The sequence below is a fragment of the Trypanosoma melophagium genome (assembly GCF_022059095.1).
Source record: "Trypanosoma melophagium isolate St. Kilda chromosome Unknown ctg20segment0, whole genome shotgun sequence".
Classification (NCBI taxonomy): Eukaryota; Euglenozoa; class Kinetoplastea; order Trypanosomatida; family Trypanosomatidae; genus Trypanosoma; species Trypanosoma melophagium.
This window is the reverse complement of record NW_027125150.1, coordinates 64434-91089: the sequence shown is the minus strand read 5'-3', so window position 1 is coordinate 91089 and position 26656 is coordinate 64434. Positions and strand designations below refer to the sequence as shown.

At 39.5% G+C, this 26656-nt stretch overlaps 15 protein-coding genes across 15 annotated transcripts; 14 read left to right on the top strand and 1 right to left on the bottom strand.

Annotated features, from left to right (window-relative positions):
* Positions 1 to 59: 59 nt before the first annotated feature.
* LSM04_009566 (GPN-loop GTPase) lies at positions 60 to 1043 on the top strand (the record flags this gene model as incomplete). The annotated part of the gene is made up of 1 exon (XM_067331270.1): positions 60 to 1043. One exon carries the CDS (start codon positions 60 to 62, stop codon positions 1041 to 1043), a length of 984 nt encoding a protein of 327 aa, XP_067192267.1.
* A 325-nt stretch (positions 1044 to 1368) lies between these two features.
* Positions 1369 to 4941, top strand: LSM04_003440 (uncharacterized protein; the record flags this gene model as incomplete). Its single annotated transcript, XM_067331269.1, has 2 exons — positions 1369 to 4388; positions 4824 to 4941. 2 exons carry the CDS (start codon positions 1369 to 1371, stop codon positions 4939 to 4941), a joined length of 3138 nt encoding a protein of 1045 aa, XP_067192129.1.
* A 63-nt stretch (positions 4942 to 5004) lies between these two features.
* On the top strand, positions 5005 to 5990 carry LSM04_002739 (uncharacterized protein; the record flags this gene model as incomplete). The annotated part of the gene is made up of 2 exons (XM_067331267.1): positions 5005 to 5032; positions 5149 to 5990. 2 exons carry the CDS (start codon positions 5005 to 5007, stop codon positions 5988 to 5990), a joined length of 870 nt encoding a protein of 289 aa, XP_067192115.1.
* On the bottom strand, positions 5136 to 5489 carry LSM04_006126 (uncharacterized protein; the record flags this gene model as incomplete). The annotated part of the gene is made up of 1 exon (XM_067331268.1): positions 5136 to 5489. One exon carries the CDS (start codon positions 5487 to 5489, stop codon positions 5136 to 5138), a length of 354 nt encoding a protein of 117 aa, XP_067192183.1.
* A 483-nt stretch (positions 5991 to 6473) lies between the features above and the next one.
* LSM04_005818 (V-ATPase proteolipid subunit C-like domain) lies at positions 6474 to 6791 on the top strand (the record flags this gene model as incomplete). Its single annotated transcript, XM_067331266.1, has 1 exon — positions 6474 to 6791. The coding sequence occupies one exon, from the start codon at positions 6474 to 6476 to the stop codon at positions 6789 to 6791; it is 318 nt and encodes a 105-aa protein (XP_067192180.1).
* Positions 6792 to 8103: 1312 nt separating this feature from the next.
* Positions 8104 to 9405, top strand: LSM04_006292 (uncharacterized protein; the record flags this gene model as incomplete). The annotated part of the gene is made up of 1 exon (XM_067331264.1): positions 8104 to 9405. The coding sequence occupies one exon, from the start codon at positions 8104 to 8106 to the stop codon at positions 9403 to 9405; it is 1302 nt and encodes a 433-aa protein (XP_067192186.1).
* Positions 9406 to 9815: 410 nt separating this feature from the next.
* Positions 9816 to 10547, top strand: LSM04_003279 (uncharacterized protein; the record flags this gene model as incomplete). The annotated part of the gene is made up of 1 exon (XM_067331263.1): positions 9816 to 10547. One exon carries the CDS (start codon positions 9816 to 9818, stop codon positions 10545 to 10547), a length of 732 nt encoding a protein of 243 aa, XP_067192125.1.
* Positions 10548 to 10872: 325 nt separating this feature from the next.
* LSM04_002200 (Flagellum site-determining protein YlxH/ Fe-S cluster assembling factor NBP35) lies at positions 10873 to 11742 on the top strand (the record flags this gene model as incomplete). The annotated part of the gene is made up of 1 exon (XM_067331262.1): positions 10873 to 11742. One exon carries the CDS (start codon positions 10873 to 10875, stop codon positions 11740 to 11742), a length of 870 nt encoding a protein of 289 aa, XP_067192100.1.
* A 353-nt stretch (positions 11743 to 12095) lies between these two features.
* LSM04_000060 (Pseudouridine synthase I) lies at positions 12096 to 14018 on the top strand (the record flags this gene model as incomplete). Its single annotated transcript, XM_067331261.1, has 1 exon — positions 12096 to 14018. One exon carries the CDS (start codon positions 12096 to 12098, stop codon positions 14016 to 14018), a length of 1923 nt encoding a protein of 640 aa, XP_067192057.1.
* Positions 14019 to 14353: 335 nt separating this feature from the next.
* Positions 14354 to 14644, top strand: LSM04_001971 (uncharacterized protein; the record flags this gene model as incomplete). The annotated part of the gene is made up of 1 exon (XM_067331260.1): positions 14354 to 14644. The coding sequence occupies one exon, from the start codon at positions 14354 to 14356 to the stop codon at positions 14642 to 14644; it is 291 nt and encodes a 96-aa protein (XP_067192095.1).
* Positions 14645 to 15151: 507 nt separating this feature from the next.
* On the top strand, positions 15152 to 16441 carry LSM04_006152 (Alpha-ketoglutarate-dependent dioxygenase AlkB-like; the record flags this gene model as incomplete). The annotated part of the gene is made up of 1 exon (XM_067331259.1): positions 15152 to 16441. One exon carries the CDS (start codon positions 15152 to 15154, stop codon positions 16439 to 16441), a length of 1290 nt encoding a protein of 429 aa, XP_067192184.1.
* A 266-nt stretch (positions 16442 to 16707) lies between these two features.
* LSM04_006604 (Staphylococcal nuclease (SNase-like)) lies at positions 16708 to 17406 on the top strand (the record flags this gene model as incomplete). The annotated part of the gene is made up of 1 exon (XM_067331258.1): positions 16708 to 17406. The coding sequence occupies one exon, from the start codon at positions 16708 to 16710 to the stop codon at positions 17404 to 17406; it is 699 nt and encodes a 232-aa protein (XP_067192194.1).
* Positions 17407 to 17759: 353 nt separating this feature from the next.
* LSM04_003122 (PAP/25A-associated) lies at positions 17760 to 19226 on the top strand (the record flags this gene model as incomplete). Its single annotated transcript, XM_067331257.1, has 1 exon — positions 17760 to 19226. One exon carries the CDS (start codon positions 17760 to 17762, stop codon positions 19224 to 19226), a length of 1467 nt encoding a protein of 488 aa, XP_067192122.1.
* A 392-nt stretch (positions 19227 to 19618) lies between these two features.
* On the top strand, positions 19619 to 21607 carry LSM04_007710 (uncharacterized protein; the record flags this gene model as incomplete). Its single annotated transcript, XM_067331256.1, has 1 exon — positions 19619 to 21607. The coding sequence occupies one exon, from the start codon at positions 19619 to 19621 to the stop codon at positions 21605 to 21607; it is 1989 nt and encodes a 662-aa protein (XP_067192227.1).
* A 563-nt stretch (positions 21608 to 22170) lies between these two features.
* LSM04_002819 (uncharacterized protein) lies at positions 22171 to 26397 on the top strand (the record flags this gene model as incomplete). The annotated part of the gene is made up of 1 exon (XM_067331255.1): positions 22171 to 26397. One exon carries the CDS (start codon positions 22171 to 22173, stop codon positions 26395 to 26397), a length of 4227 nt encoding a protein of 1408 aa, XP_067192119.1.
* Positions 26398 to 26656: the final 259 nt, after the last annotated feature.

Genomic DNA, 26656 nt, shown 5'->3' with positions numbered 1-26656 from the left:
AAAAGAAGAAAACGAAACAAAAAAAGGAAATAATCCGCTGAAGGGTGGTTGTTATTGCCATGTTTGGTGAACTCGTCTGTGGACCTCCTGGAAGTGGAAAGACAACGTACTGTGAGGGAAAAAGACAATTTCTTAGTGTGTATGACCCAACAAGGCCTGTTGTTCTGCTTAATTTGGATCCCGCTAATGAGGATGTTTTCCCGTATCCGTGTGATGTGGATATACGTGAACTTGTATCCCACGCCCGTGTAATGATGGATGAAGGACTTGGTCCAAATGGAAGTTATATGTTTTGTGCTTCTGTGATTGAAGCGAATATAGAGTGGGTTATACACAGTATTGAAGTGGCAGTAGAACGGCGTCTAGTAGATGTAGCAACCGCAACAGGATCTTCCACAACAACAACATCATCTTCCTATTCTACACGGGCACCATATCTTATTGTAGATTGTCCAGGGCAGGTGGAATTTTATGTGGGTTCTACTGTTATGCATGCATTATTTAAAGTTTTACAGAAACGACTTTGTTGCTCATTATGTACTGTTCATCTCGTGGATGCTGGGGTTTCTACACGTGATATTTCCACTTATGTTTCAAGTTGCTTGTTAAGTATTACAACAATGATTGATCATGAATTACCACATGTGAATGTGATGAGTAAATGGGATACTTTATCTCCTGAAGAAGTAGAAGAAGGTGAATCTTATTTGCGTGCTTCATGTTTTATGGCTGAAGATTTTGATCGTCTCTGGAAGAAACAACTACGAAAACGACGCCGTGAACACCGTAGAGCAAAACTCTATCCAACTGGTAATGAAAGTAGTCCTCGTTTAGATCCAAAGATGGAAGCGAAATACGATGAAGAAGTGGAAGCGATTGATTTAAATAAAGATGGTGGTCATTTATACCATTACAGTAAATCAGTGATGGATGTGATTGATGGTTATGGATTAGTGGGTTTTCAACCTCTTGACGTACAATCACAGGATATGATGCTGCGATTAACTCAACAAATTGATGAAGCTGTTGGTAATTTTGTCTAGTTACTTTTTTCTTTTGGTTTTCACAATTTTTGAAAGTCAATTATTCTTGTTTGTTTCTTTTTGTTGTGGTTGCTATTGATGCTGTGGTGTAGTCGTTTTTCAACTGCACAGGAAGGAAATAAGAATAAAAAAAAAAAAAACAGTGAGGTTTGTATATTATCTCTTTCTATATCTATATATATATTCCTGTACCTATGTACTGACATATTTATCCCTGTGAATATTTTCTTTTCTTTTCTCTCTCTCCCTCTCTCCTGTGGTTTTATTCTTGTTAATCAATATTATTATTGCCTTGACGGAATTGCAGTGTGAATTACTGTAGGCGATGGAGACTTTACTAGAAATTCTGCGGACATCTACGGATAATGAGGAGCGAAAAAAGGCATCCGCACAACTGCGTCATAGACAAGAAAATTCCCCAGAAACTTTTCTTACGTATTCATGGGAAGTCATATCTTCCCCTACAGTTTCTACAGCCATAAGATTTTTTATGGCTTCCACTGTTGTAGAGTTTGTTGAACAATCATGGCATAATGCTGTTCCTCAAGCCGTTCAGTTTAACATGATTGACCGTTATACACAATTACTGTTAACAGAAACTTTTCCATCAATTGCATTGAGTCGAAAAGTTGCAGTCGTACTTAGTTTAATGGTTATGCGATGTGGGGTGAGGGCAGCTCCAGGTGCATTACCAGCACCAATGGAACGAACAGCTAAATTGTTAGCAGATACTTCACTTCAATACGCTTCTAATATGAGTGTGGATACAGTTAATTTTATGACACAGTGTCTTTTACTGCTTCATGTCTTTCTTAAGGAAGCACAGAAAAAACGTATTGGTGGTGTATTTCCTAAATTATGTACTCTTCTTGTTCCTGTTATGTCAAATCTCTTTTCAGCAAGTACGTGGTGGGATCATGTGGAGCACTATCTTCCTTTTCTATATTTGTTAAAATGTGCCCTACGTGTTTTTGGTTTTGGTGTATTTGAAGTGAGTTTCTATCCGTACTTGTTAGATACCACATGGAAATTTGCCAGGGCTTTGAGTGCAATGAACCCACAACAACAACAACGACAACAATACTTCCAACGTTTACTAGAATATGCCATAAAGGTACAAGCAAAGATGGTAAGTGTATTTCCTTCTCGTTTAAAGGAGCTTTCGTTAGCCTTTTTTATTCCAGTAGATGCCAACAATAGACAAGATAATTCTCTTTTTGCTTTAATAGACGTTATTCTGTCTAGTCCAGTTGGTGTAGTAACAACAGAGAAGATGTTATGCCGCTCTATGCGACTTATTACAAGCATGTTATCCGCAGAGGACTCGGACACTTTTATTACGACGTGTTTGGCAGGATTTGCAAATACACCGCTGCTGGCACACATGATGGAATGTGTGATTATGTTATTAGCAGATGATACGAGTGCGGCGTCTCTGCAGGCGTGGGATGTGCAGCCGGAAGTTTACGCTGCGGAACTCGAAGTGGAGTTGGATGATGATAATTCCATAACGGCCTCTGCAGAGGAGTTGTTGTTGGCGTTAACAGGATCTACCAATTGTGCTGCGGGAAGTTTAACAGCCGCGTGGCGTGTTATTAACACTTTATTAGAAACTGGGGATGTGGGACAGGTGACAGCCGCACTGCATGCGATTGGTTTATGTTACTATACCATGTCGGTCGGACAAGACCCGGGGAATTATCTGGCTTTTCTTACGGGGAAACTTCTACCACTTATTGAGAGTGCTGCTACTAATGCTAATAATAATAATAATAATAATAATAATAGTAATAATAATAGTAATAATAGTGGTGGTGGTTCGCAACCTTCACCTTTTGTGCTGCGTCGTGTGGTGTGGATTGTTGGAATGTGGTGTGAATCTGTCTGTGATGTTAATCTGCGCCGTCAGGTACATATGGCGTTGGGATCTCTGCTTCAACCAACAACGCACACCGTTGTGTTGTTGTCTACACTTCGTTCTATTGGGAATTTCATTGATGATTCTAACTTTACATCTGCTGAGATGACGCCAGAGTATGTGCATAATATATTATTAGCGATTCAACGTCTTCTACCGCAGCTAAATTCACCATCTAATGTAAAGGCACTTTCAGCTCTTCTTTATGCGATGATTACACGTGGTATTCTTGATATTGGTACGGGAGAAATGTTGCTTGATGTTTTACTCCCAGCGGTTTATCGTCTCGTAAATGGAGCAGAAGCTGCTGTAAATACTAGCGTCAATAATAATAATATTAATAATAGTGCATATGATGAAGAAGAAGAAGAGTTTGATGCTGGAGCAATGGGAATGTTGTTAGACTGCGTTGGAGCCTGTGTATCTATGGCAGCACCAGAGTTGAATGATCGTGTGTGGTCGTTATTTCCAACAGTTGTAGTTCCATGTACTATAACTGGTGGGAAGTTAACCATATGGGTTGAAGATCACGCCTGGGAATTGCTACTCGCAATGTCTCGAGCAGCCTATATTTGGAATCCATTTACACGTGATGCTCTTACATGGTGTTTAGATAATATGAAACGTGATATGTCTCTTTTACATGTTGTGGTGCGATGTGCGTATACGTTATTACTATTTTGTCCTGAACCAATGGAGTACATGTCATGTGGATTAATTGATCACGCCGTGATGGTATTTACACAAACACCATCAAGTGAACTGGAAACTGCATACTTTGCATTATTAGGTGTTATACTAAAGTGCAGCGATACTTCCCTGCGATGCCATTTTATTAATTGTGCACTTGCTCATTTTCTTTCCTCAGATTCTATACAATCTGAGTTGTTTAGTGTACATTTAGCGATTCTTCTTTCATGGTGTGTTCTACCACCCTTTGGGGATGGTACGACGCTTGCTGTATTGGCACAGGTTGTTTCTCAACATGTAAATGCGGCATCTTTTGCGGAACGTATTGTTTTACTTGTAGATATTTCACCAAGCGAATTGGTAACGAATCAATTAGTACGACTCATTCAATTGATGCTGCAACAACTACAACCACTACTTGATGCTGCAGATGTTCAAATGTTGCAACATGTGATTGCAGGAGCTGAGACGAGAGAACTGCAAAAACAAGAACGGTTAATAAAGGAGAAGAAAAACATCGGTGGTGATGGTAACAATACCAATAATAATAATAATAATAATAATAATAATAATAATAATAATAATAATAATAATAATAATAACAATGCTGATGATGATGACGGGATGACACGTAATCCTGCGGAGATGTTACTGGAACTTTTTGGTGATGAATCTGTTTCAAATAGATCTCCTCATATGCATCGACTTTTGTCTTTGTTTGGTAGGAACGTGAAATAGTAAACCTTGTTTCTAGGGTTTATGGAATTTTTTTCATCTGAGAAGTGTTATACGCTGTTGTTCTTTTGTTTTTGTTAAGGTTTTCTGTTTCTTGTTTTTTTTTTTGTGTGTGTGTCTCTGTAGTACTCTGAGTGGACTGTGGTATTCCATGTTATTATTTTGTTGCTCTTGTTGATTTTTAAAGTTTGCCCTTTTTTTCCTTTTTTCTTTTTCCTCCATTTCTTTTATTTTGATCATAATTGTTTATTATCACCCTTTATAACACGTAAAGTAAATCTTTTGCACTCACAAGACAAACCCGTTACTACTATTACTACTAGTATTACTATTACTATTGGTCAGTGTATATATTTTCCCTAGTTAAAAAAAAAAAACATATCATCTTCAGTGGGAGGAACAGAAGATGTGGATAATGCTACTCCTGTTGTAGTCAGTGGTAGTAATCATGTGGAGCCTATTAGTGGTCTTTCCTTTGTGGATGACAATAAAATAGAACACGATTTTCGTCCTTTAAAAGGTGATCAAATGTATTATGTGGATCGTTTTTCCTAATATGACTTGAATGGAGGTCATGGGGAGTTTCGTATTCTTACTTTAACACCTCTTGCGGTATTTATGGTGGACTTTAATGGTGTTATGGATCGTGTTGCCCCATATGATAAAATAACTGAAATATACCAAAAAAAAAAGCCAAGGAAAAGAAACTACTCTCCTTCTTAAATACTGAGAATCACTTGGTGTTAACATCACCCGAGCAAGTGGATGTACATGTCAGCTTTCCAAACGCCGCCGCTCTGCAGAAGTTCACCACAATTCTTGTGAAGGCGTTGGAGGCCCATCGCGGTCACACCGTCACCCTGCGTGATATTCCCAGCGATGAGGAGATCGCCGCGTATTACAGCGATAGGCGGGCGGAGGGATATCGCACCCCGCGTGAAGTGGCCGAGATTAAACGACAGCGCACAATTCTCGAAGAGTACACGGAAGATGGATTGCGAGATGTGTTGCAATTGCAGGCACAACTGCAGGAAGTGGAGGCGCAGGCGGCCGCACACGCCGAGGGAGTCGCCGCACTTAAAAAGAAGGCGAGTGTGGAACATACACAAATGCAATTACACCGCGAGGTGGCGGATAAGCATGAAGAGTGTGAAGGTGTACTGGAGACTGTAACGAAGCTGCAGGAGGAAATGACAGCAGCCAGTATGAATGAAGAGGCATTGGTGGAAAAGGAAGTGGCAGAGGTGTTATCGAAAGCGAATAAAAAACATGAAGAGAATCTTACACTTCGACATCGTGCACAACAGAAGGAGGAAAATGCCTTGGAAAATGAAATTGACACTCCAAAGAAGGAATTATCTGTGAAAAAGAGTGGTGGAAATGCCAAGATAATGGAAATAGAAGCACATTTGGATTCGGTATATTCGGAACTTGAAAAGGAGTTGGAAGCGTTATTTCGCCTTGAAAAGTTTCTTGCTACAGTGAATGGTGAGGTACGGGTACACAGTGATCGCATCAGTGCACAGAACAGTGAAAAGTTTGAACTCATAAATGCCCGTGAGAAAAAAAAAGGTTATTTCACTTATTACATCCCCAATAGATAAAAAAGGTGATGTTTTGGATGACGTTTTATTTGATGCACCTCCAGCTGCCGCAATTAACGATCCTCTACTTGGATCGCCAGCTTCTTCTGCTGCAGCAGCAGGAACAGTCTCACTGGATCCATTGGCTTCTCCAACAGTGGAAGATGATTTATTGTAATAATGCATCGTCGACATATATGTCGTTATTTTATTGGACTATTCGATGAAAATTTTGTTTTGGGATTCTTGTTTTTTTTTTCTTTCTATTTTAACGCTATCGTGATGTTATTTCTCTTTGGAGGGTAAATCCATTTTGATTTCTTCCGACTCCTTTTTTTTCTTTCCTTCTTTCTTTAATTTTTTTAATTATCAATGTATACATATCTCTTTTTTCCTCCTCTCTTCTTTCCCCTTTGCTGCTCTTTCGTAGTTTTAACTATCTACTAAACGACACTAGTCACACACGCACACAGTTCGTTAAACAGATAAGAAGAAAAAAAAAAGATGATGCGCCGTCTCGTTCTTCAGCCTGTGGCCCGCCGTGCAGCTGTGGCCACTCCCTCAGCGTTGTCTGTTCGCCGTGCCTCTACGGTGGCTATTTCTGTTCAGGGACTGCACTATGTGGGCACCGGCCTTGCCGCCATTGCCCTCGCTGGTGTGGGTCTTGGCATTGGTACGATCTTTGGTAATCTGCTGGTTGCCTGCGCCCGCCAGCCAAACCTGACAAAGATGTTGTTTAACTACGCCATTCTGGGTTTCGCGCTTACAGAGGCTATTGGTCTGTTTGCACTGATGTTGGCCTTTTTGATGCTCTTCTCGTAGAGAATTGCAATGAATGGGACTCTTTATGTGTGTAGAAGAGAGAGAGAGAAAGATTTATTCTTCTTCTCGGGTGATGTAGAAGAAGAACTGTAAGCGTGTGATGTTTTTTTTTAACATATTTTTTGTTTGTAATATTCCTTTTTTTTTCCTTCTTTCTCTCGTCATTCTTTTTATATGATCCCTTTTCCTGTTCTTTTTTGTGACACAACCAGAGCGATATATGTGTATTGTAACATCCTCTAATTCCACAATTAGAAGTGTTGCAGAAAATATTATATATACATATGTATATATATAATTACATATATGTGGAATGATGAACAGAAATGAATAGTGAGGGAAAAGTAAATGAAATAAGAAGAAGAACAGTTATGAGATTTTTAAGGAATGGGGTGTATTACATACGTCTATATATATATTTCAGTATATATATATATATATATATATATATATTAGTATATTGACTAAAGAAGAGAAATAATAGCAATTATGAATGGTACAGAGGAGTAAAAGGAAAATAATGAGAGAATAGGAAGAGTGAAAGTAAATAGCAGAATAAAGGAAAAATGGAGTGAATAGAAGAATAGGTATGAAGGCAAATAAACAAGAAAAAAAAAGAAAAACAAGGTTATGATGGTGAGAAATGCGTCTGATCATGTGATACTGTGGAGATGGGTATAGAAACCCTATTCTTAACATCATCATTATTATTGATGTTTGTCTCTCGGTTCATTCCTTTTTCCTTTTTTTAATTGATTTTTTCATTTTTTTTTTGATTCAACTCTGTTTCATTTTCTCTTTCATTAGTTCATTAGTTTACTTTTCGTTTCTGTATCCTCTTGTATTTGTTTGTTTTTGTTATTGTTACTTTGCTCTTTCTTTCTCTTGTCTGTGTATTATATTTCACGCTTCATGTCTCTGTGTTTAATACTTTTTTTCTTATTCTTCTATCTCTCTCTTAGCTGATTTCTTTTTTTCTTTTTCGGGGGAGGGGGTGTTTTTGTGTTTGTTTTTCTCTGACATTCGCTCCCCCGTCTAACCTTCGTTGGGTGGGAAGAGTGCAGTTAAATTGAGGTTTCAACTGCAGTGACAATAAGGAGAAGAAGGTTGGGGGTGGTGTTTGGTTGTTCCTAACAAGATAGGAGAAAAAACAAACAACGAAAAAAAAAAAAATAGAAAAGGATCAGTACCAAAGAAGGAAGGAAGGAAGAAAAATAAAAAAAAGGAACAAAGAGAGTCAAAGTAAACGTTCAGGAATATATAGAGAATTGTTAAGGACCAATAGACATATACCAGTGTGTGGTTGGTTCGAATGCCCGTTAATGAGGCTCCATGGCTTACGAGAAAAATGGAGGTTGCTATAATGGTTGCAGTTTTTCTATTATGTTTAGTTTCTGATACTTTTAAGTGTAAAAGTGGTCGTATTGCTAATTGTGTAGGTGGTTCTGCGATGTTTTGTGATAAAGATCTTGATAGTTCATGGTGTACGGATATGGTATTACCACATTATGCAGTAGGAGGAGTAAGTAGTAGTGACGAAACATGTGGGTGTAAAAAGCATAATAGTTCATTATTACTTTTGCATGTTGTGGATGTGGGTGCTCCTGTTTCTCGTACTACCAAAACAAAAAATATTGAACGTATACAAATAGCACCACTTGTGGTCTCTGCACTGAGAAACAAAACAGGAAATGTGATATCAACAAATATGAATAGTGGTTTATTTAGTTCAGCATTCTTTACACCGTTGCGTGAAGATATAGGATTAACGCCATACCATAGAAGTAATTGTACTCCAGTGACGAATAAATTCAATATATCTTATAGTCATGATACCGTAGCAGTCCCAGTAAAAACTACTTTTTTGGGAGATATGGAGTCAGTACTTCCATTTAAAAATGATTTTTTTGCAATTCGACGTTTCCTTCCTGGACTCTACCGCGTATTTGAAAAACTTCTTTCACGAAAGAGTTCTTTTTTTATTGATAAACGTGATCCTTGTACAGGGATACACCTTGTTATTGTTATAAATGTGCTCCCCGGAGCAAATGCCTCATGGGCCAATGGAAATACCAATTTAATTCACCAAACACTCTTTGATGCACAGACGTATGTACGGAAAACTATTAGTCGCTACTTGCGTAAGAAACCACGTTATACGCGTTTGCTGAAAAGTGTCTGGTATGTAAGTGTTCCAATTGGGTATCCTGTGCACACGGTTTCTAGTGAAGCTTCTACTCATTCTCCTGACTCTGCTACAAAAGGGAATAAAAGCGCTAGCGATAAAAATATGGAACGAGAAACTTCTGTGGATAATCTTGTGTCAACCTTTTGTCATACGGAAGGTGAACAGAAAAAGGTATGCAGTGAGAAATGTAAGTTTTATGAGAAGGAGGTTTCATCTTATCAGGTGGCGAATGCAGGTTTAATGAAGAGGACAGCTGATGGAGGACAACGTGTTGGAATGCGTAGTATTTTAATTGCCTATCATGATTATTTTCAGATGAATAGTACTGGAAAACACGCATCTAATTGGCGTGACTGCTCGTATCTCTCAGCTGGGGGTGCGGCAGTGATGGCACGAAACGTTGCAGAAGGTCTTTGGAACCCGTGATACCTAAAAAAAAGAAAAAAAAAGGATTCAGAGAAGGATTAAGATGTTGTATTATGAAATGATATGGATTCCTCGGTTGCCAACTTCTATTATTGTTTTTTTTTTGATTTATTTTCCCCAAAAAGACTACATGTGTATCTGCGTATGTAAGTGTGCACTCGTTCTATTCAATTTTTTTTATTGCCGCATTTTCGAATAAACTTCTTCTTTTCCATTATATTTCCTAGTAAATGTGTTTTGTTTTTTATTTCTTACTCTTCTTTTTACCCTCTTCGTGTGAATGAGTATTACACTGGTTAATAGATACCTATACTTGTGAAATTTTTTCTTATATCGTTCACAATTTTTTTTTCTTTTATTTATATTTATATAAATATCCCATATTACATGTATAGTGGACTGCGTGGCTAATGCGGCGGTGTACCACTGCGACGGCTGTTCGTGTGTGTGGTACAACTGTGTCTCCACAATTACTATCACTATCACTATGCAATGCAGTGCGTGTGTGTTTTGACACTCCCCGGCCGTACCGCAGCACAACCTCCTTTCGGCTGCAGCCACATGAAGTAAATGAGACAAATGTACCATCGGCCCGTGAGGTGGCGGATATGATTCCATCCCGTGCAGAGTTAGAAAAACAACTTTCCTCCGCACGGGAACTGGAAGCTCGATACATTCACAATAAGACACAAGAGACGAAGTGTAGTAGCACTCATGAACCACCACTTTGGCCTAATAGTGATACTGTGGAAGAGATTATGGATGAGGAACGCTATGGTGATGGGGATGGAAAGAATGAAGTACTACCACCATCTCCACAGCAAGTATTACTTGCATGGAAAGCACTTATGTGGGGTTCACTCTACGCCGTTGTTGGAGTTACTGTTGTGGTGTGTTTGGCGATGTACATCTGTGGGATGCGGAGTCTTTCGGGTGTAATACTGTACTTGCGAGATCGTCAAGAGCGTGAACGCAGGCGACTGGAAGAAGTTGGAGACGAGGTGAGTTACTACGTGCTAGATCTGACGAATCCATCCACATTAATTCAACAAGTGGAGGAAATTTGGCAGGCATTGGAAGATCTCGCGAATGACACGGAGAAGGGAGAGGAAGTAAAGACTTCTCGTAAAGTAATATCATGAATGCATATGCCCACAGAAACAAAGAAAAAAGAAAGAACAGAAAGGGCTAAGGCAAAGGGAAATTGATAGGAATATATATATATATATATATATATATATATATATTCTCATGGGCCTACGTATACAGTACGGGTATAAAAAGAGGATGGGTTTTTTTTTAATCCCCCTTATTCTCTCTCTCACTCTCTCTCGTTTTCTCAAATTTCCTTATTCCCCTGGACTCTACGTAGTTATTTCCAATATTATTCATACTGTTATTGTTATTCCTATTTTTTGTTTTGATTTTCCTTTGGGTTCTTGGCTGTGCAATGAATCATTAGGAAGAATGATCTCTTCTTTAACGAATGTGAAACACATTATCCTTGTGGTAAGTGGTAAGGGTGGTGTGGGGAAGTCTACTGTGGCCTGTCAACTAGCTCTCGCGTTAACGCATACTCATGGGAAACAAGTTGGTTTGCTTGATGTTGATATTTGTGGTCCAAGTGTACCAACAATATGCGGCGTGGCGAGTCGTGATGTATACCGTGGTGAGAATGGTTGGGAACCAATCTCACTTTTGGCGAATTCATCATCATCACCATCACTGCATTCTGGTGATCTTAAAATTATGTCTATTGCCTTTTTACTCCCGAGTGAAAATGATGCGGTGGTATGGCGTGGACCAAAAAAGGATGCGATGATACGACAGTTCGTCACAGATGTACACTGGGGAACATTGGATTTTCTCATTATTGACACACCTCCAGGAACAAGTGATGAACATCTCACACTCTGTGAAGTTCTGCGGCCATTGAATCCCGCCGGTGCGGTAATTGTTACAACACCGCAAGATGTTGCTACAGATGATGTGAAAAAGGAGTTGTCGTTTTGTCATAAAATGGGTATTCGATGTCTGGGTATAGTAGAGAATATGTCAGGGTTTGTGTGCCCACACTGCGCTCACTGTACAGATATTTTCTCACGTGGTGGTGGTAAAAAGCTTGCAGAGATGTACGAGGTGGAGTTTCTTGGTTCTATTCCTATTGATCCAATGCTATCGATTGCAGAAGACAAGGGTCAGAGTTTTATTACATCTGAAGAGGGTGAAAAGAGTGAAACTGTAGCAGCAGTGACATTCACAATAAATGCAATTTTAAAGCAAGTGGAAAGAGCGTCACAACAGCATGAAAATATGGCAGATAAAGAAAAGGAATAATAATAAGAAAGTATATATATAGTGTTTTTTTTTTCTTATTTTATTCCTTTCCTATATATATTTATCTTGTTTGGTTGCATTTCTACCTATTGTACTTCAATGCCGTTACACAATTAACAGGACATGCACTGCATTAAAACCTTATTTTATGTGTATTTTTCCATATTTACATGCTGTTTTTTTTTGTTTTCTTTATCCCTCTGTGTCCTTTTTTTATTTTTATTTCGAAATTTCTTTCTGCTTTGTGTCTTGTGAAATGTTCTCTCTTTTTTTTTATTTGGAGTAAATCAGAGGAAAGTCAAGGTCTCTCCTCTTTTTTTTTAATTATTTTTCTTATCCAGCATCTCCTGACAATGGCACGACGTAAGGTTTATGAGGGTCGCCGGATATGTGTACGAAAAGCTCCCAGAGATCACACTCTCATTGGTCTCTGCGTCATGTACTGCGGCACCGGTTACCGCGGGCTGCAGCTACAAACACATGCGCCCACACATCACACTGTTGAGGGTGTTATTGTGCAGGCACTAAAAGATATTGGAATCATTGATGCTGTAGAACGTGGACGCGTTATCGGTGATGCGCATCACTTTTCACGTTCCTGCCGTACAGATCGTGGAGTTCACGCTGTACGGAATGTCATCTCTCTCTTTGTGGCAACGGAAAAGCTTGAAGCGTTGGGAGGATGTGAACAGTTGTCGGGTAAATTAAATGCCGTACTGCCGTTAACAGTACGTGTGGCGCGGGTTTCACCTCTTATGGGAAATTTTATTCCTCGTTTTTGCTGTAATCGACGTGTGTATCGCTACTTAATTCCAGCCTATGCATTACTTCCACCTTGTGATACATGGAAAACTTTACATGAAAAATTCCCACAATCTGCAGACTCCCTTCGTCGCTATGGAGAAAATTCCTCCACTATTGATCTTCACTCAGATGAGGCCGAAACGTGGATTTCCACCCTTGCAGCATCTGTGGCACGTGGAAATGAAATTTTACAGAAGTATGTGGTTGGTACTCATCGCTTTCATAACTTTTCTGTTGATCTGTTTCAACGAGGAGGAGCTGTGATGAATCGGAAAGCTGTTTTACCCAATAGTGGTGAAGCTGTACGTACGGTATCACGATGTGAGATTGCCCCACGTGTGTTTTTACTTCCACAAAATGTAATGGGTCCAACCATGACAGAGTATCAGGATGGATTGAAGATTATTTCTGAAGCAGAAAAGACATCGGATGTCACCACGGCCAGTGATGTTATTCATAGAAATGGTGATACTATAGATGGAGTGATTGACCATCAAGTTACAGAGTGTCATGGTTTACCTAGTGATGTTCCGCTTCCTTTTGTAGTGTTTCAAATAGAAGGGAATTCGTTTCTGTTCAATATGATAAGAAAAATAGTTGGAATGACGTTAGCGGTAATTCGTGGTGCTAGGGAAACAATATTTGAGGAGTCACTTTCAACTGAACGTCGTCTTTCATGTCCACTTGCCCCTGGACCCTACTTATATCTCTATCTTTCTTCCTATCAATTGTATGATCGCGTGGTACGCAATAGTGGTTCTCTGCGTTTCCATTCACTGGAGGATGAGTGGTGTGGTGTTGTATCAGAGCGAGCCTCTCAGTTTGCCACTACTGCAGTGGCTGCTGATATTGTGGATCTTGATCTCAATCGTACACCATCTGCAGATACACTTCTCGCAGCACGTGATGTGGCACGTCGTATCACACGGCCGTGTTGGGAGATGGAAGATTCGCATCTCAGCACACTAAAGGAGTATCACCCCGCCACCGCCGGACGACATCCGGTGTGTTCAGAGATGACCGCCTTTTTGCGTTCTCTGCGTGTGCATAACTGGTGTATCGAGACTGTGAAGAAGACTGTTGGTAAGCAGAAGGTAGAGGACGAGAAGACTAATAACGATAATAAGGGTAGCAAGGAAGAAAAAGAAATGGAAGGTGCGGGTGAGACTGTAGTAGAAGGTAATGATGATACGTTGAAGCTTAAGAAAGCACGTTTTGAAACAGATGATGTCACGTGTTGTAAAGATAGCAACGTTGTGGATGTCCAAGCGGGAACGAATAATAATGATAGAAATGATGATATAGACGATGGGTGGCTCTACGTTGCCCCAACAGAGGAAGAGGAAAAGAATAAGCGCCGTGAATATCATCAGAACCGCGAGAGGCGGTTTCGTGCTTGGGAACACAAAAACACCAATGCAGGTTTAAAATCCGAAGATTGGAATAATAATGATGGTGGTGGTAGCGAGTAATTTCAAAACTATATATTTTTACATAATTTCATGTTTTTTTTGTTCATTTTTACTTCAGTTGCTGCACATTTATTTAATTTTTCTGATATAAGCTTTATTATTTTTAATTTTTCTTGTACATTAAATCAGTTCATTTTTTTCTTTCTTGTTTGGTTTTTTTTTTTCCTTGATATGTCTCTGTGTCTTCAAACGCGTTTGGTTGCTGTTGTTTTTCACAACCCCATTCTTGGGAGCAATACATGAGTATCCTCTTGTTGCTATAGTAATTAAAGTTATAGTACCAGTAGGTGTGAAGAGGGTTAAATTTTGATTAGAGATACAGCTCTCGTTGACGCATGGCCGGTGAGGATCGCATCTTCAAGACGGATGTTTCACATAATTATTATGGTGAGGCACTAAACGCGCAGCAGAGGCCTATTGTATGTCCAAAGTGCAATCGTAATGGAAGATTTGCCGGGACGTTAAATGAAATTTATCGTCGCATTCCACGAACTCAGTGGGAATCGCTGGTGTTGTGCCACAAGTGCGGTGAGAATGTTCTGCGTCGTGAGGATATGGCTACTCATAGGCGTGTTTGGTACTGTGCATCGTGTGAGATTTGCCTTTGCACCAGGTGTCAGAGGTAGTTGGCATGTGTTTCGTGGAGTGTTTTATTTATTATTTATTATTTATTTTTTTCTTTTTTATTTGACATCTAGTTTTCTTTATTGGTATGTGAAGCATTTTTTTTTTTTTCATCCTTTCTTCCTATAAGAAATAAATGTTTCTATCTCTTTTTTTCTATGTGTGCCTATGTGATTTCTTTCTTTATTCTGCTTTTCTTTGTGCTTCTTTGTACTCCCTTTTTTTTTGTTATCTTTCTATGTATCTCTCTTTCTATGTGTGCTTGTCCTTCCAGCGGTGGATGCTCAAGGCTTGCATCAGGACGCAGTAAACCATACGATTTGACTAAAAGGTTGATTTTTGAACAGGGAAGGGTGGGCTGGGTGTAAAGTTTACAGTGGTACTAATATATAAGCAATAAACATAACAAAGCTCTCAAACATTAATAATATACTGCCAAAAAAAAAAAAGGAAAGGTTTTTCTTGTTGCCGGTGTGTATATCACTATTAGCTTGTGTGTTTTTTTTTATATGACGAGTATGATGGATTATTCCCCCAAGGAACTTGCAAAGGCACGTAGCCGTTGTCGCAAGTGGATATTGTGCTTGACAAAGTATGTGTCACCCCTTGCAGCGTATACCGGAACTCCAGACAATCAGGAATCATTAGGGTTTATTGCGTTAAATGCTGGAGTTCAGGCGGGAACCACACCGTTTGATCTACGTCAGGTGATTCTAGCACAGACACGATTGAAAAGTGAAGATATAAGAATATACTTTAGCTCACTACTTCCCTTTGCACTGGTTTCTCCAAGTGGTAAGGTGAAAACGTTAACATTATCACTGGATATGGATCCAGTGGAGATTGAAGTACCTAATGAAGGTTCAGTTGCTTTAGTTTATATGATTCCTGTGCCAAATATTTGGAAAAGTGGATCTTCTCCTAATCGTACTCTCTCCTTGTTGTATATGCTTTACTGTAAAGCAGATGCGGTACTTCATCTTTTACAAGACATTTTTCAACCAATAACGATAGGAGCCGAAAAACTTTTGCTTTTTTCTGAGAAGCAACCACAGACAGAGACTAATACTATTCAAAGTATGATTTTGTGTAAACGTATTACCGAAGTTCCTGGAATTTTTATTGTGGAAGATTTTATTACACAGGATGAACACGATACAATATGGGATGAACTAAAAGGCCCTACAGCTGCAATTCTTGAAAAGGAAACTCTAGCCCGTCGTAGTGTTGCACACTTTAATCGACGTTTTTACTATGGTGTAAATAAATTAGGCAAGGTTGGGGAGTCAGTGAATGCGAATCCAGCTTTTTATAATTGGATGCAGCGTCGTCTTCGTAATGAAGATTCATCGTATGAAATCTATGATTACCCTACTTTTTTCAAGTCTTGTTCCTTTGATCAACTTACTGTGAATTTTTACAACTATGATAGTAAGACATCAACAATAACACCACCAGGTATCGCCCATCACGTGGATGCACATTCCCCTTTTTCTGACTGTATCCTTGTTGTCTCACTTGGTTCTCACACTGTAATGGAGTTTAGTCGATATGATCGATCTCCAGAAGTAGCGGCACCTGTTGGCGTATTATTACCACCGAAGAGTTTGCTACTTATGACAGGAGAAGCACGCTATGCGTGGAAACATGGTATTTCGGAAAAGCGTGTAGATATTTTGGCTGATTTTCTTCCACCATTACACCGAGGAGACCGCATAAGTCTCACATGGCGTTGTGGCCGTGATGAACTGCACAGGAAAGCGGATTGCATGTGGAAGGATCTTTGCGATGGTATATAAACCTTGATCAAGGAGGTTATGTACAGTAAAGGTGGAATGACTTTACTTATCCTCCCTGGAAAGACTTCTTCTTGTTATCAGTGTGTCAAAAGAAAAGTGTTTTTTTTTTTCGGAGGATAATATATGGATTTTATTTTATATGTAATCTTTTTTTCTCTTTTTTCCTCCTTTCTCCACTTTGTCTCCTCTCTTCTGCATTCATTCATTTGGAATCATTTTTTTTTTATTTATCGTAACAAAAGGGACACGAGGGTTAGTTTAGTACCATGGCGCTCCTTTCTGCTAACAGTATCTGGAGGTATTATGTGGCAGTGGCTGTGATGATTGCAGCGGTGCTTCTTCCATATATACAGCACGATAAACCAAGTGTGCTGATTGGACGTTCAGTCGTAATATCACCCAAATTTGTAATAGATGGTAATACATTCTATGGTACTACAAAAGAAGGAAAAATGGTGCGTGTACGTCTTCGTCTTGTTGATGCACCAGAATTAGATCAGCCGTATGGCAAGGAAGCACGTATATACTTAAAGAAGCTACTTTTAGAAGAAAAAGAACACTATAAGGGTAAAAAAGAACATTTCTCTTTATCTGAGGTGATATGCACTGCTGCTGGTATTGATGAGTGGGGTGGACTGATAGCGGATGTCTCCATACACCGTCCAATCTCAGATACTTCTTTAGATTATGTGAGTGTGCAGGTGTCTATGGTAAATGATGGATGGGCATGGGCAATGGATAGCGGTTTTGTGACAAACTCACGGCTTCATAAAATGATGATGGAAGCACGTGCTGCTCGTCGTGGACTGTGGCAGAGTGATAATCCTGTAAAACCATGGGAACATCGCCGCAAAACACAACTTCAGTTTCATAGAATAAATAAAAAGGTAGTACCATTTTCAATTCCACGACGAAAGCGGGTCAGTAGTCGTAGTCGTTTGGGAAAACGACGACGAAAAGAGTGAGACTGAACGCTGTGTAAAATATTTCTAATTTATTGTATTGTATTGCCTTTTTTTCTGTTCTTTTTGCTTTCCTATACGTGTCTATTTTTTTTTTTCTAAGTCTTGCGAGTTTTTTTTTATCCGGTTTCTTTTTAGTGAGTTACTCATGATAAGATTCATACGTTTTTATGATTTATTGCCTTTGATTTGTTTTTTTTCTTGCACTGTGTGTGTGTGCAGTTGTGTTTTTTTTTCCTTCAGAAAAGAAAAGGGTTAATTGTTTTCTTCCTTGATTTCTTCGTTGCTTTTTTTTTGTGTTTTAATCAGTGAAGGTGAGGTGAAAGGAAAGTAGAAATAATACGGGACAACTGCTAATGCGCGTCAGTTCCTGTAGACAGATTCGCCATTCTCTGGTGTATCGTCAAACAGCAGTTTCAATGCCAACTACTCGATTAAATCCATCTCCTGATCATTATACCGCGTGGGGTAAAGCGGTCTTAGCGGAGAATAACAGACGTGTTGGACCTGAACACATGTTTCGCACTGCAATTCGAGCGCAGCAGCAATTGCAAGGTTTGGCGGATAAATGGACCCCTGATGCGAAAGTGTACTGCTGTGGTTCTATGGTAACTTATGGACAGATGGAATGGGGAAGCGATTTAGACCTGGCTTGTATGTTTGATGATCCATACCCTTCTCATGAGGTGCAGGCGAAACGAACAGACAAATTGTGGACAGTTATGAAACGATATGTACCACATTACCTTCGAAATAATCTTCTTGGCCTTACAGAAGCACGTACTCCTGTGGTAAAACTACGGTTTGCAAATGATGAGAAGGTAGCAAGAGCACGTTATACACCACTAAGTGAAGAAGAAGATCGAAAAGCTCGAACAGCTCTTCTTGATGTGCGTAATCAATGTATTGATGATCGTGAAATAGAGTATATAGCAGAAAAAATGGGGCGTGAAAATGTAGAAGGTATTTGGGTAGATCGTACAACTTATGGTTGTCGTATCGCAATTCAATGTACTTCAAAAGAACAAATGATTGAGGCTATTGGTTTTTTTCCAGATGGAAAAATCATGACACGTGGTATGCGTGAAGACTATACACGTGATGTACTTGATCCAAGATTTGTTCCTGAAATGTTTATGTATCGTTGGGATATTTCTTTTGTAGGATATGGAGTCAAAAACAGCTATCTTATTCGTCACTATCTACATAATGGCCCGAGTGCTGCTAGACATGCTGCTATGGCTGCTAAAGCATGGGGAAAAGCTACAAATGTTGGTGCTGGATCTGCAGCAATGCTTACATCCTATGCAGTTACCATTATGTTTCTTTATTATCTACTAGTTACACGTCAAGTTAAATGGATTGATCCATGGTCACTTCCACATCCAGCTCATTTACCAAGGTATCCCGATTTTTCTCCCTTAAATGATTGTAATCCTGCAGAGTTAGGGCGCTTGCTACATGGGTTTTTCATTTTTTACGCCCATCATTTTGATTATGAGAAGGAAGTAGTGAGTTTAAGTCGCAATAGAAGGAGTCTACGATCTGATATTGGTTGGAATTTTCCACAGAATAAAAAAGGAACTTTTAGTTACTTTTTTTGTATTGAAGACCCATATGAAGATGTTGGAACTGGTGGATTAAATCTTGGAAGACATTTGCATCCTGCAAAATTTCAGCTTGTAAAACAGGAATTTCTTCGGGCAGCCCAGTGTATGGAGCGTTTCTCTCCAGTAACAGCACCTGAGAAGTCTGTTCTTGGTGTTAGGCGTGCTGAGTTACGACATTTTGAACGGGATAGAGATCGAGATAGAGACTGGTAAAAATGACAAAGGTTTGGACTTGCTCTATTAATATTCTAAAAAAGAAAGAAAAAAAAACTGATTACATATATTTTTATTGCTTTTCTAAATTGAGCTTGTGATGGTTGTGGTTACGGTTTTTTTTTTTACTTTTTGGCTCTCCGTTTTCTCTCTCACCCTATGTTCAAGAGTGGCCTACTACACCCTAATATCTATGCTATCTGTACATCTATACATATAATCTGACCCCATTTATACTTTCACAGCCCCAAAAAGTTGAGTTTTTTTTTCATGTTTTCCTACTTTTACCGTCTCCTCTCTCTCTTCTCTCTTTCTCTCTTTATCACTTTCTCTCTTTATATATCTATCTATTTCTTAGTGTGTGGGTGTTTCTTCTTTGCCGACTGTCGGGGATGAGTCGCCTGCCGCGGGAGGCCCGGGAGCGATTGGCCCGTGAGTATGTCGAGAAGGCCCGCGGGGTCCGCACCGACGCGGTGGAGTTGGCCACCCCTGCCCTCGCCCACCTCACCCGCGCCGTCGCCCTCAACCCCCTCCTCGTCCCCGCCCTCCTCCCCCGCGCCCACATCGCCGCCCGGCAGGGACGACACGACGTGGCCATCGCCGATCTCACACTCGCCATTCAACTGGAGGAGTACGGACTCGATAGACGCCGCCTCGCAGCCGCATACGGTGCAAGGGGGAACATCTACCGTAAGGTGAATAAGGTAGCAGAAAGCATCATTGATTTTGCAAAAGCAGTAGAGGTGGAACCAGATAATGGAACGTGGTTGTATGAATTGGGGGTTTCGTATTCAATGCAGGGTAGCACTACTCTAGCCCAACACTTTTTCGGAATGGCGTTAGGTGATAAAGCGACGGGACGTATGTCAGAAGCTATTCGGTTTCGTGCACTGCATGCTTTAGGTACATGTAAGTTAAATATAGGGGATATAAATGGTGCAATGGCAGTACTCACAAAAGGACTTGAAATTCAAGAGACACATTCTTTACATAATTTACTTGGTGTAGCCCATTTTACTCGTGAGGAATATAAAATGGCCTTAACACACTTTACACGAGCTTTAGAACTTGACGGTCTTAATAGTGAATATCATGTCAACATTGGTCTTTGCTTATTTCAGCAAAATCTTATGCAAGATTCCCTTAAACATTTTGAAGATGCTGTATTAAAAGGTCCAAAACAAGCGATACTTCATTTTTTTAGAGGAAATACAACTCTTATGCTTGGTATGTATCCTCAATCTATCACCGATATGAATGAAGCGATTTCATTAGATCCATCTCGAGAAACTTATCATTACTCTAAAGCTTTAGCTTTTTTAGCCCAAGAACATCACAGAGAGGCTCAAGCCGAACTTCGAATAGCTGTGGAACTAAAACCAACATTTCGTAGGGCATGGGTACACTCTGGTTTACTACATTTATTACAAGGTGAATTATTTGCTGCTTTAAATTGTTTTTCAAAGGCTTTAAATCTTGAAGAAGAAGATGAGCTCGTTCATGAATGTATTGGTCTGGTATATTGTGACCTTAAGTATTACGATCTCGCTGCTGATTCCTTTACACGATGCATAACACTTGGACCAGGGAATCCTATTTTTTATTTTCGTCGAGGAGCTGCTTTAATTGAGCATGGTGATCTTCATGGTGCCTACTTGGACCTTACAAAAGCTGTTCTTGAATACAATTTTCGTGAACCCCAGGCTTTGCATTCCCTCTCTGTCGTCTTAAGTAAACTAGAAAAGTTTTCAGAAGCTTTGGAATTTGCTAATGAAGCTGCTTCACTAAATCCAAAAAATTACCGATATTTGTTGCATCGCGCTGATTGTCTCTACGCTGTTGGAAATTTTTCAGAAGTTGTGGAGGTAACTACTAGTGTTATTCAACAGGGTTACGAAAGTGCAGAATTGTATTATTTACGGGCTCGTTCAGAGTATGCACTTCATTTATATCATGAAACAGCTTCAGATTTACTGCAAGCAGTGTCTCTTCAACCATTACTACATGAAAGCGCAGATTTCTGCTACGCTTTGGGAGTGGCATATTTGTATTCTAAGCAAAACTATAGTGATGCAGAAGTTGCACTAACTACTGCTATTGAACGTCATCCTAATCCTCCTGTATGGTTCTTTGATGAACGTGCTAAAGTACGTCAGCATCTTGGTGATGCAGCAGGGGCCCTAGTTGATCTTGATGTTGTGTTAGGTGTTGATCCAAATGACCCTAGTGTGCTCTTGCGACGCTCTTTTGCACATAAATCTCTCCAAAATTATGTTGCCGCTGCGAGAGATTTTGAAAAAGTAAAAATGATGGATGTAACCAAGGATTTGCTCGCACGGGTGTCATATGAGAGGTTTTTTGCTATTGACCAGGTAACTTGAGACCTCAACTAAGTTTATGGAATTCTTGTTGCTTTTTTTTTGTGTTTTCGTTCATGTGTGTTTGAATGTACAGAGGAAATACCGTTTTCATTACAATGAAGAAGGTAGAAAAGCTTCTCAATGCGCTATCTGGTTTTCCTTTTTTTGTTTCGTACTAAAGAATTTACTGTTGTTCGATTTTTTTATCCTTTTCCTTCATTTGTTTTTCTATATATCTTTTTATATTTACGTGATGCTGTTTTTATTATTCTTCTTTTGTGGTACACACACACACATACACATACACACATATATATATATATATATATATATATATATATATATATATATATATATAGTTAAATAATAGAGAGGGAACTTTCGTTGCATTCCCTCTGTCTTCACATTATTCCCTTCCTTCCCCTCACTCCTTCCCTCCACCCTCAATTCATCACAAATATTTATCCACAACGGACGCACACACGCACACGAAAAGGTGCGGATTTTAACATAAAATTAAAATATTAGCGACGAATTATAACCCGTAAAGACGTACGCACACATACACGCACGTACGTAAGTTAATGCTGCGGTGCTGCAGCCTTATTTTACGCACATCTGCCTCAGTCGATCGGGCCTTTAGGCGTGCATTAGGATCGCAGAGTACACTTCTTGACCTTGTGCCCGTGAAAAAGCCACTTATCGATGGATCCCTCTGTTGGTTTATCGAGGAGAATATTGATATTGTTCTCGTATCTGGTGTAAAAGGTACCTCACCAGATGAAGTGACTGATGGTGTTAAACTTTGTGCAACACATTTACTACAGCAATGTGGAGATGGAGATGCTGTGAAGGGTTGCCATGCCATCAGGCGCTGCGTACAGGAGGCAGTAACCGTCAGACGTCTATTGCGCCGACTGGATCTACAGGTATTGCTACGTATATGGGATGAATCACAAACCAAAACAACATCAGAAATGACATTAGATAACTTCAAATATGATAGTAATGTGAAATTACATTGCTCTATTTATGAAATTGACACATGGGAACCACATAAAGAGAAACGACATTTGGAAGATATATCGGCTTTCCCATCTGAAATTTCTCTTGATCAACTCCTACGTCGTGCTTTACAAGTCGTTGAGCGTGATGCGGAGAAGAAAGAACAGGATTTAGCAGTAGCTTCATTTCTTGAGGCTCGTTTGCTTCTTCTTAATGGTACTGCTTCTCCTCTTCCTATACATTTTCATCACTTTCTTTCCTCAAAAACTGAAAATGAAGTTATGAGTTCCTATTGTCTCAAGGATAGAGTGAAATCCAATCCTATGATGATTCTTGCCAAAAATTCTGCAACGCGTTGGATTGTTTCTTCTAGTTTATACAAAATAAATTTAGAATTTTTACGGTATTCTACTGAAGGTACCGATAATCAAAAATTTATTTCTGGTACATGGGAACTAGAGGATGATGTTGGAAATACTGAAAGATGTGATATTAATTTAATAAATTTAAAAAATAAAAAGGGAGTTATTTTTGGTAGCCCTGGTTTTAGTACGAAGGTGCAGCAAAAAGAAGAAGAAATAATGGATGAAGATACTCTTGAAAAACTTGAAAACAGCGGGAAACTTGTTCGTGTGTCACATTTGGAAGGGAAACAATACGTATCGAAAGTTCTACACTCACTTTGGGATCAACCAATTATGCAGTCTATTTTGTTTTATACGTCTGTTGAGTTTCTATGTGGTCGTCTTTTATTTACAAAGGCTGAGGACTATGTGAAGAGTTGCGGAAGGCTTGAGATTGATTCTTGGTTGAATGATCAAGGCCGATTAACGACTGTACCTATGCCACCATTATACTTGCATCCTTTTACTTCCTTGGGGTTTCTTCGAGAATGTTTACCACTTCAACTGGGAACTCGTATAAAGTTATTTACTAAAGTGGGTCCTCTGCGTTTGGGTTATCACTTGGCTACCGCACCGGGGGATCGTGTGGTGACACCTGTAAGTTGTTTTGTTTCTGCCACGGCGGCACTTTCAGCGTTGTTGCCATGGTATCCAGCAACACCGCTACGGCCAGTACTCTCTGAACAGAATCATTCACACCATCATCAACAACAACAACAAGCATCAGCGGTTTCAACTGCTACGGAATCTTCGGGTGGCTTAAGTGAACAGGCGACAAAGCCCACTGAAGACGATTCACTCACTATTGTACGTGTACTTGATGTTGCGGCGGTGCTAAAGAAGATGGGTGTTGTCTCTGGTACATTGGTCTCAGACCGACTGGAGTACTTTGACTCTGAGGGACGCAAACTCTTTTATTTTGATCAGATGGGTACTTTAAACGGTATTGAGCGGTTAGTGCGTTATGTACGGCGAAGTCGGTGGGCGTGTTTTACGGCTGTATCACTGCGTGATGGGGCACGAGTGCCTTACATCATCGCTGGTCGTGCCCTCGCCGGTCTTTCAATGAATAAAACGCCACCGTATGTGAAACGTGTGCGTATACCTGTTCCACTCATACCAGGTGAATTCTTTGGAATTCGCTTTGCTGGTCTGCTTGAGTTAGAACGGCTGGAGTATAGATTGCTTTCCATTTTTGAACGATTTTCAGAGGATCCCGCACAATGGCCATTACGGCGCCGAACACCATGTTTTTTTAATCGCTGGAGGTTTACAAAAAACATTATTGCTCTTATTATGCAACATGATACCGAATTTCGCTACACAATTGATCCTCCATCAGGTGAAAAAGGTTCTAGGAAACTTGTATTGCGTTTATACTCTGGTGATACATTAATGCGGGAGATATTACTAGAGGAGGAGGCAATTTTACTACAAGTACGAAACTCTTTTGCAGAATATGCAGCTCAATGGGCTGTTGATCTTACTCCTGTTGAAGATATTCTTTTCGGTATGTTAGATATTAAGAAAACAACCTCTTTTTCATACCGGAATGTTCTTAATGCGATGTTGCAAAATAGTGAGGTATATACAACTCATGAAGATACAGTGTCACTTGAGCTTCATATTACAACTGATGCCTCAGTTATTCTTGCTAGTGAAAAGAGTACTATATCTCCAGATTTAAAAGAAATGATGTGCCGAATGTTTTTGGCAAATCAGTTTCCTATGCTTTTACCCTCAATTGTACTACTTCAACGAGCACAACTTGTTATATCAGATTTTAAGGAACGTGGAGGAGCTGTTTTTCATTGTCAAGATAATAGCAGTGTTGGACGTGGTTTTCGTTGGGAACTACAGAAACAAACGGATAACTCAAATAGAATTGAAGTTATAGATGCTGCAGAAGGAACGTCAAGATGGGTTGTACTTGGTGAACTAGTGGATAGGTATCAACCACGAAAAGAAATTATAAAACCAGTAAAAGAAGTAACTAATAACCGAAAAAATAATTTTGGGTTAACTATTGAGGAGTGTCAAACTATACTTTCCAGAAAATGTGGTGTTCAAAAGATAATTCACGAATATGATAAAGAAAATAATACCTTTATTGTAAAAGGACTTCGTTATGATGTTCCAAAAGGGGCAAAAACAAGTTCTATTATTCGCGTTATTCCACTTAAAGGATTAAATTCTGTTGGTTCCTTGATTCACAGATATTACCGCAAAGAACTCCAACTACCAAATCCACCTTCCTTATCTTATAAAGATTTACGAGAGAGAGGTTTGCAGGTGATATACAATTTATGTCAACCGTATTTTACATTAGTACTTCCACCACTAAACGATTCTCTCTTTGAAGTAAATAGTAAAAAGGGATGGAATGTTATTCTTAGACTTCCAGGAAAACTTTTTAATCTTGAAACATCAAAACACGTGGAATATGTATATATTGGGCGTGGAAAGCATGAGGGACGCCGAGAAGTTTTGTTCCAATTTTATAATTCAATTTACGGTGATGCAAAAGAAGTTGTTGAGCAAGTTTTGTTGAATGCCTTTAAAAACGATAGTTCTCCACATCTAGAAGTTGAAACTGCCATTAGTAACGTAAACCATGGGACAGAAGGAAAAACAAAAACACCAACATTAACATCAACATCAGCATTAACGTCAGTACCTACAGGGGTGATGACTTGTGGGAAAGATGCTTCAATGTATGGTGAATTGATGAGTGTTATTGGTAATGCGCTTCAATCGCATGTAGGATACGATGGAGTAGTTGAGTGTCGTTTTAGTTTTATTACTGGTATTAATTGTCGGTATATTCGTCAGCCATTGTGTGATGGGGAATGGGTAGATCTTTTTAACGTTCCTTTGCGATCAACCTTATGGTTGCCTCTTCATCTTCTTCATGAACTCATGGCCTGCGCTCGCCGACTTCTTTCTGAGACAGTGCTGCGTGATTTGCTACTGCGTGCTGCAGCGGAGTGGCCTTCACTTTTTCTTGATACTAACAGAAATGAACGTCTCTTCTGTACTACATTTCTTCGGCGATATTTGGGTCTCTATATTTATGAGGAGAATGATATAGACCCCCGCGCGGAGGTACCTGGAACCATATACTTGGTAGAGTCTAAACGATATTTCAGTGGTGGAAATGTGGAGGCCTCACTACTTTTATTGCAGACACCATTACCGCCACATACATCAACGTTTAAAAAAAGTCTTGCCGTGGAAAAGGGTACGAATTCATTCTTTGCAGAGTTGGGCTTGTGGAGTAATGTGGCACAGCATCTGGGACATTTATTGGAGGGAGCACAGAAAGATAGTCCTCACCAACAGCAACAAAAAGATGTTGACATGGCTGTTTTTTGTTTTCTCTCACGACCAGCAACAGATTGAGGAGCGTTAGGCTGGTGGGGTATGGTGAGGAGGGGGAAAAAAAGAAAAGAGAAAATACGATCTATTTCTTATCGGTATGTGTTTTCCTTTTTTATGCCATGTCATTTTTTTTTCTTTTTTTTTTTTGTTCTTACAATCAATCATTATTCTCTTTTTCTTTTAAAGAGATAATCGGTTGTAAATTTTTTCTTTTTCTTTTGTGAGAGACAGTTTTTTTTTTTTCCTTCCTTTCCCTTCTTTTTTTTATTTTATAATTATA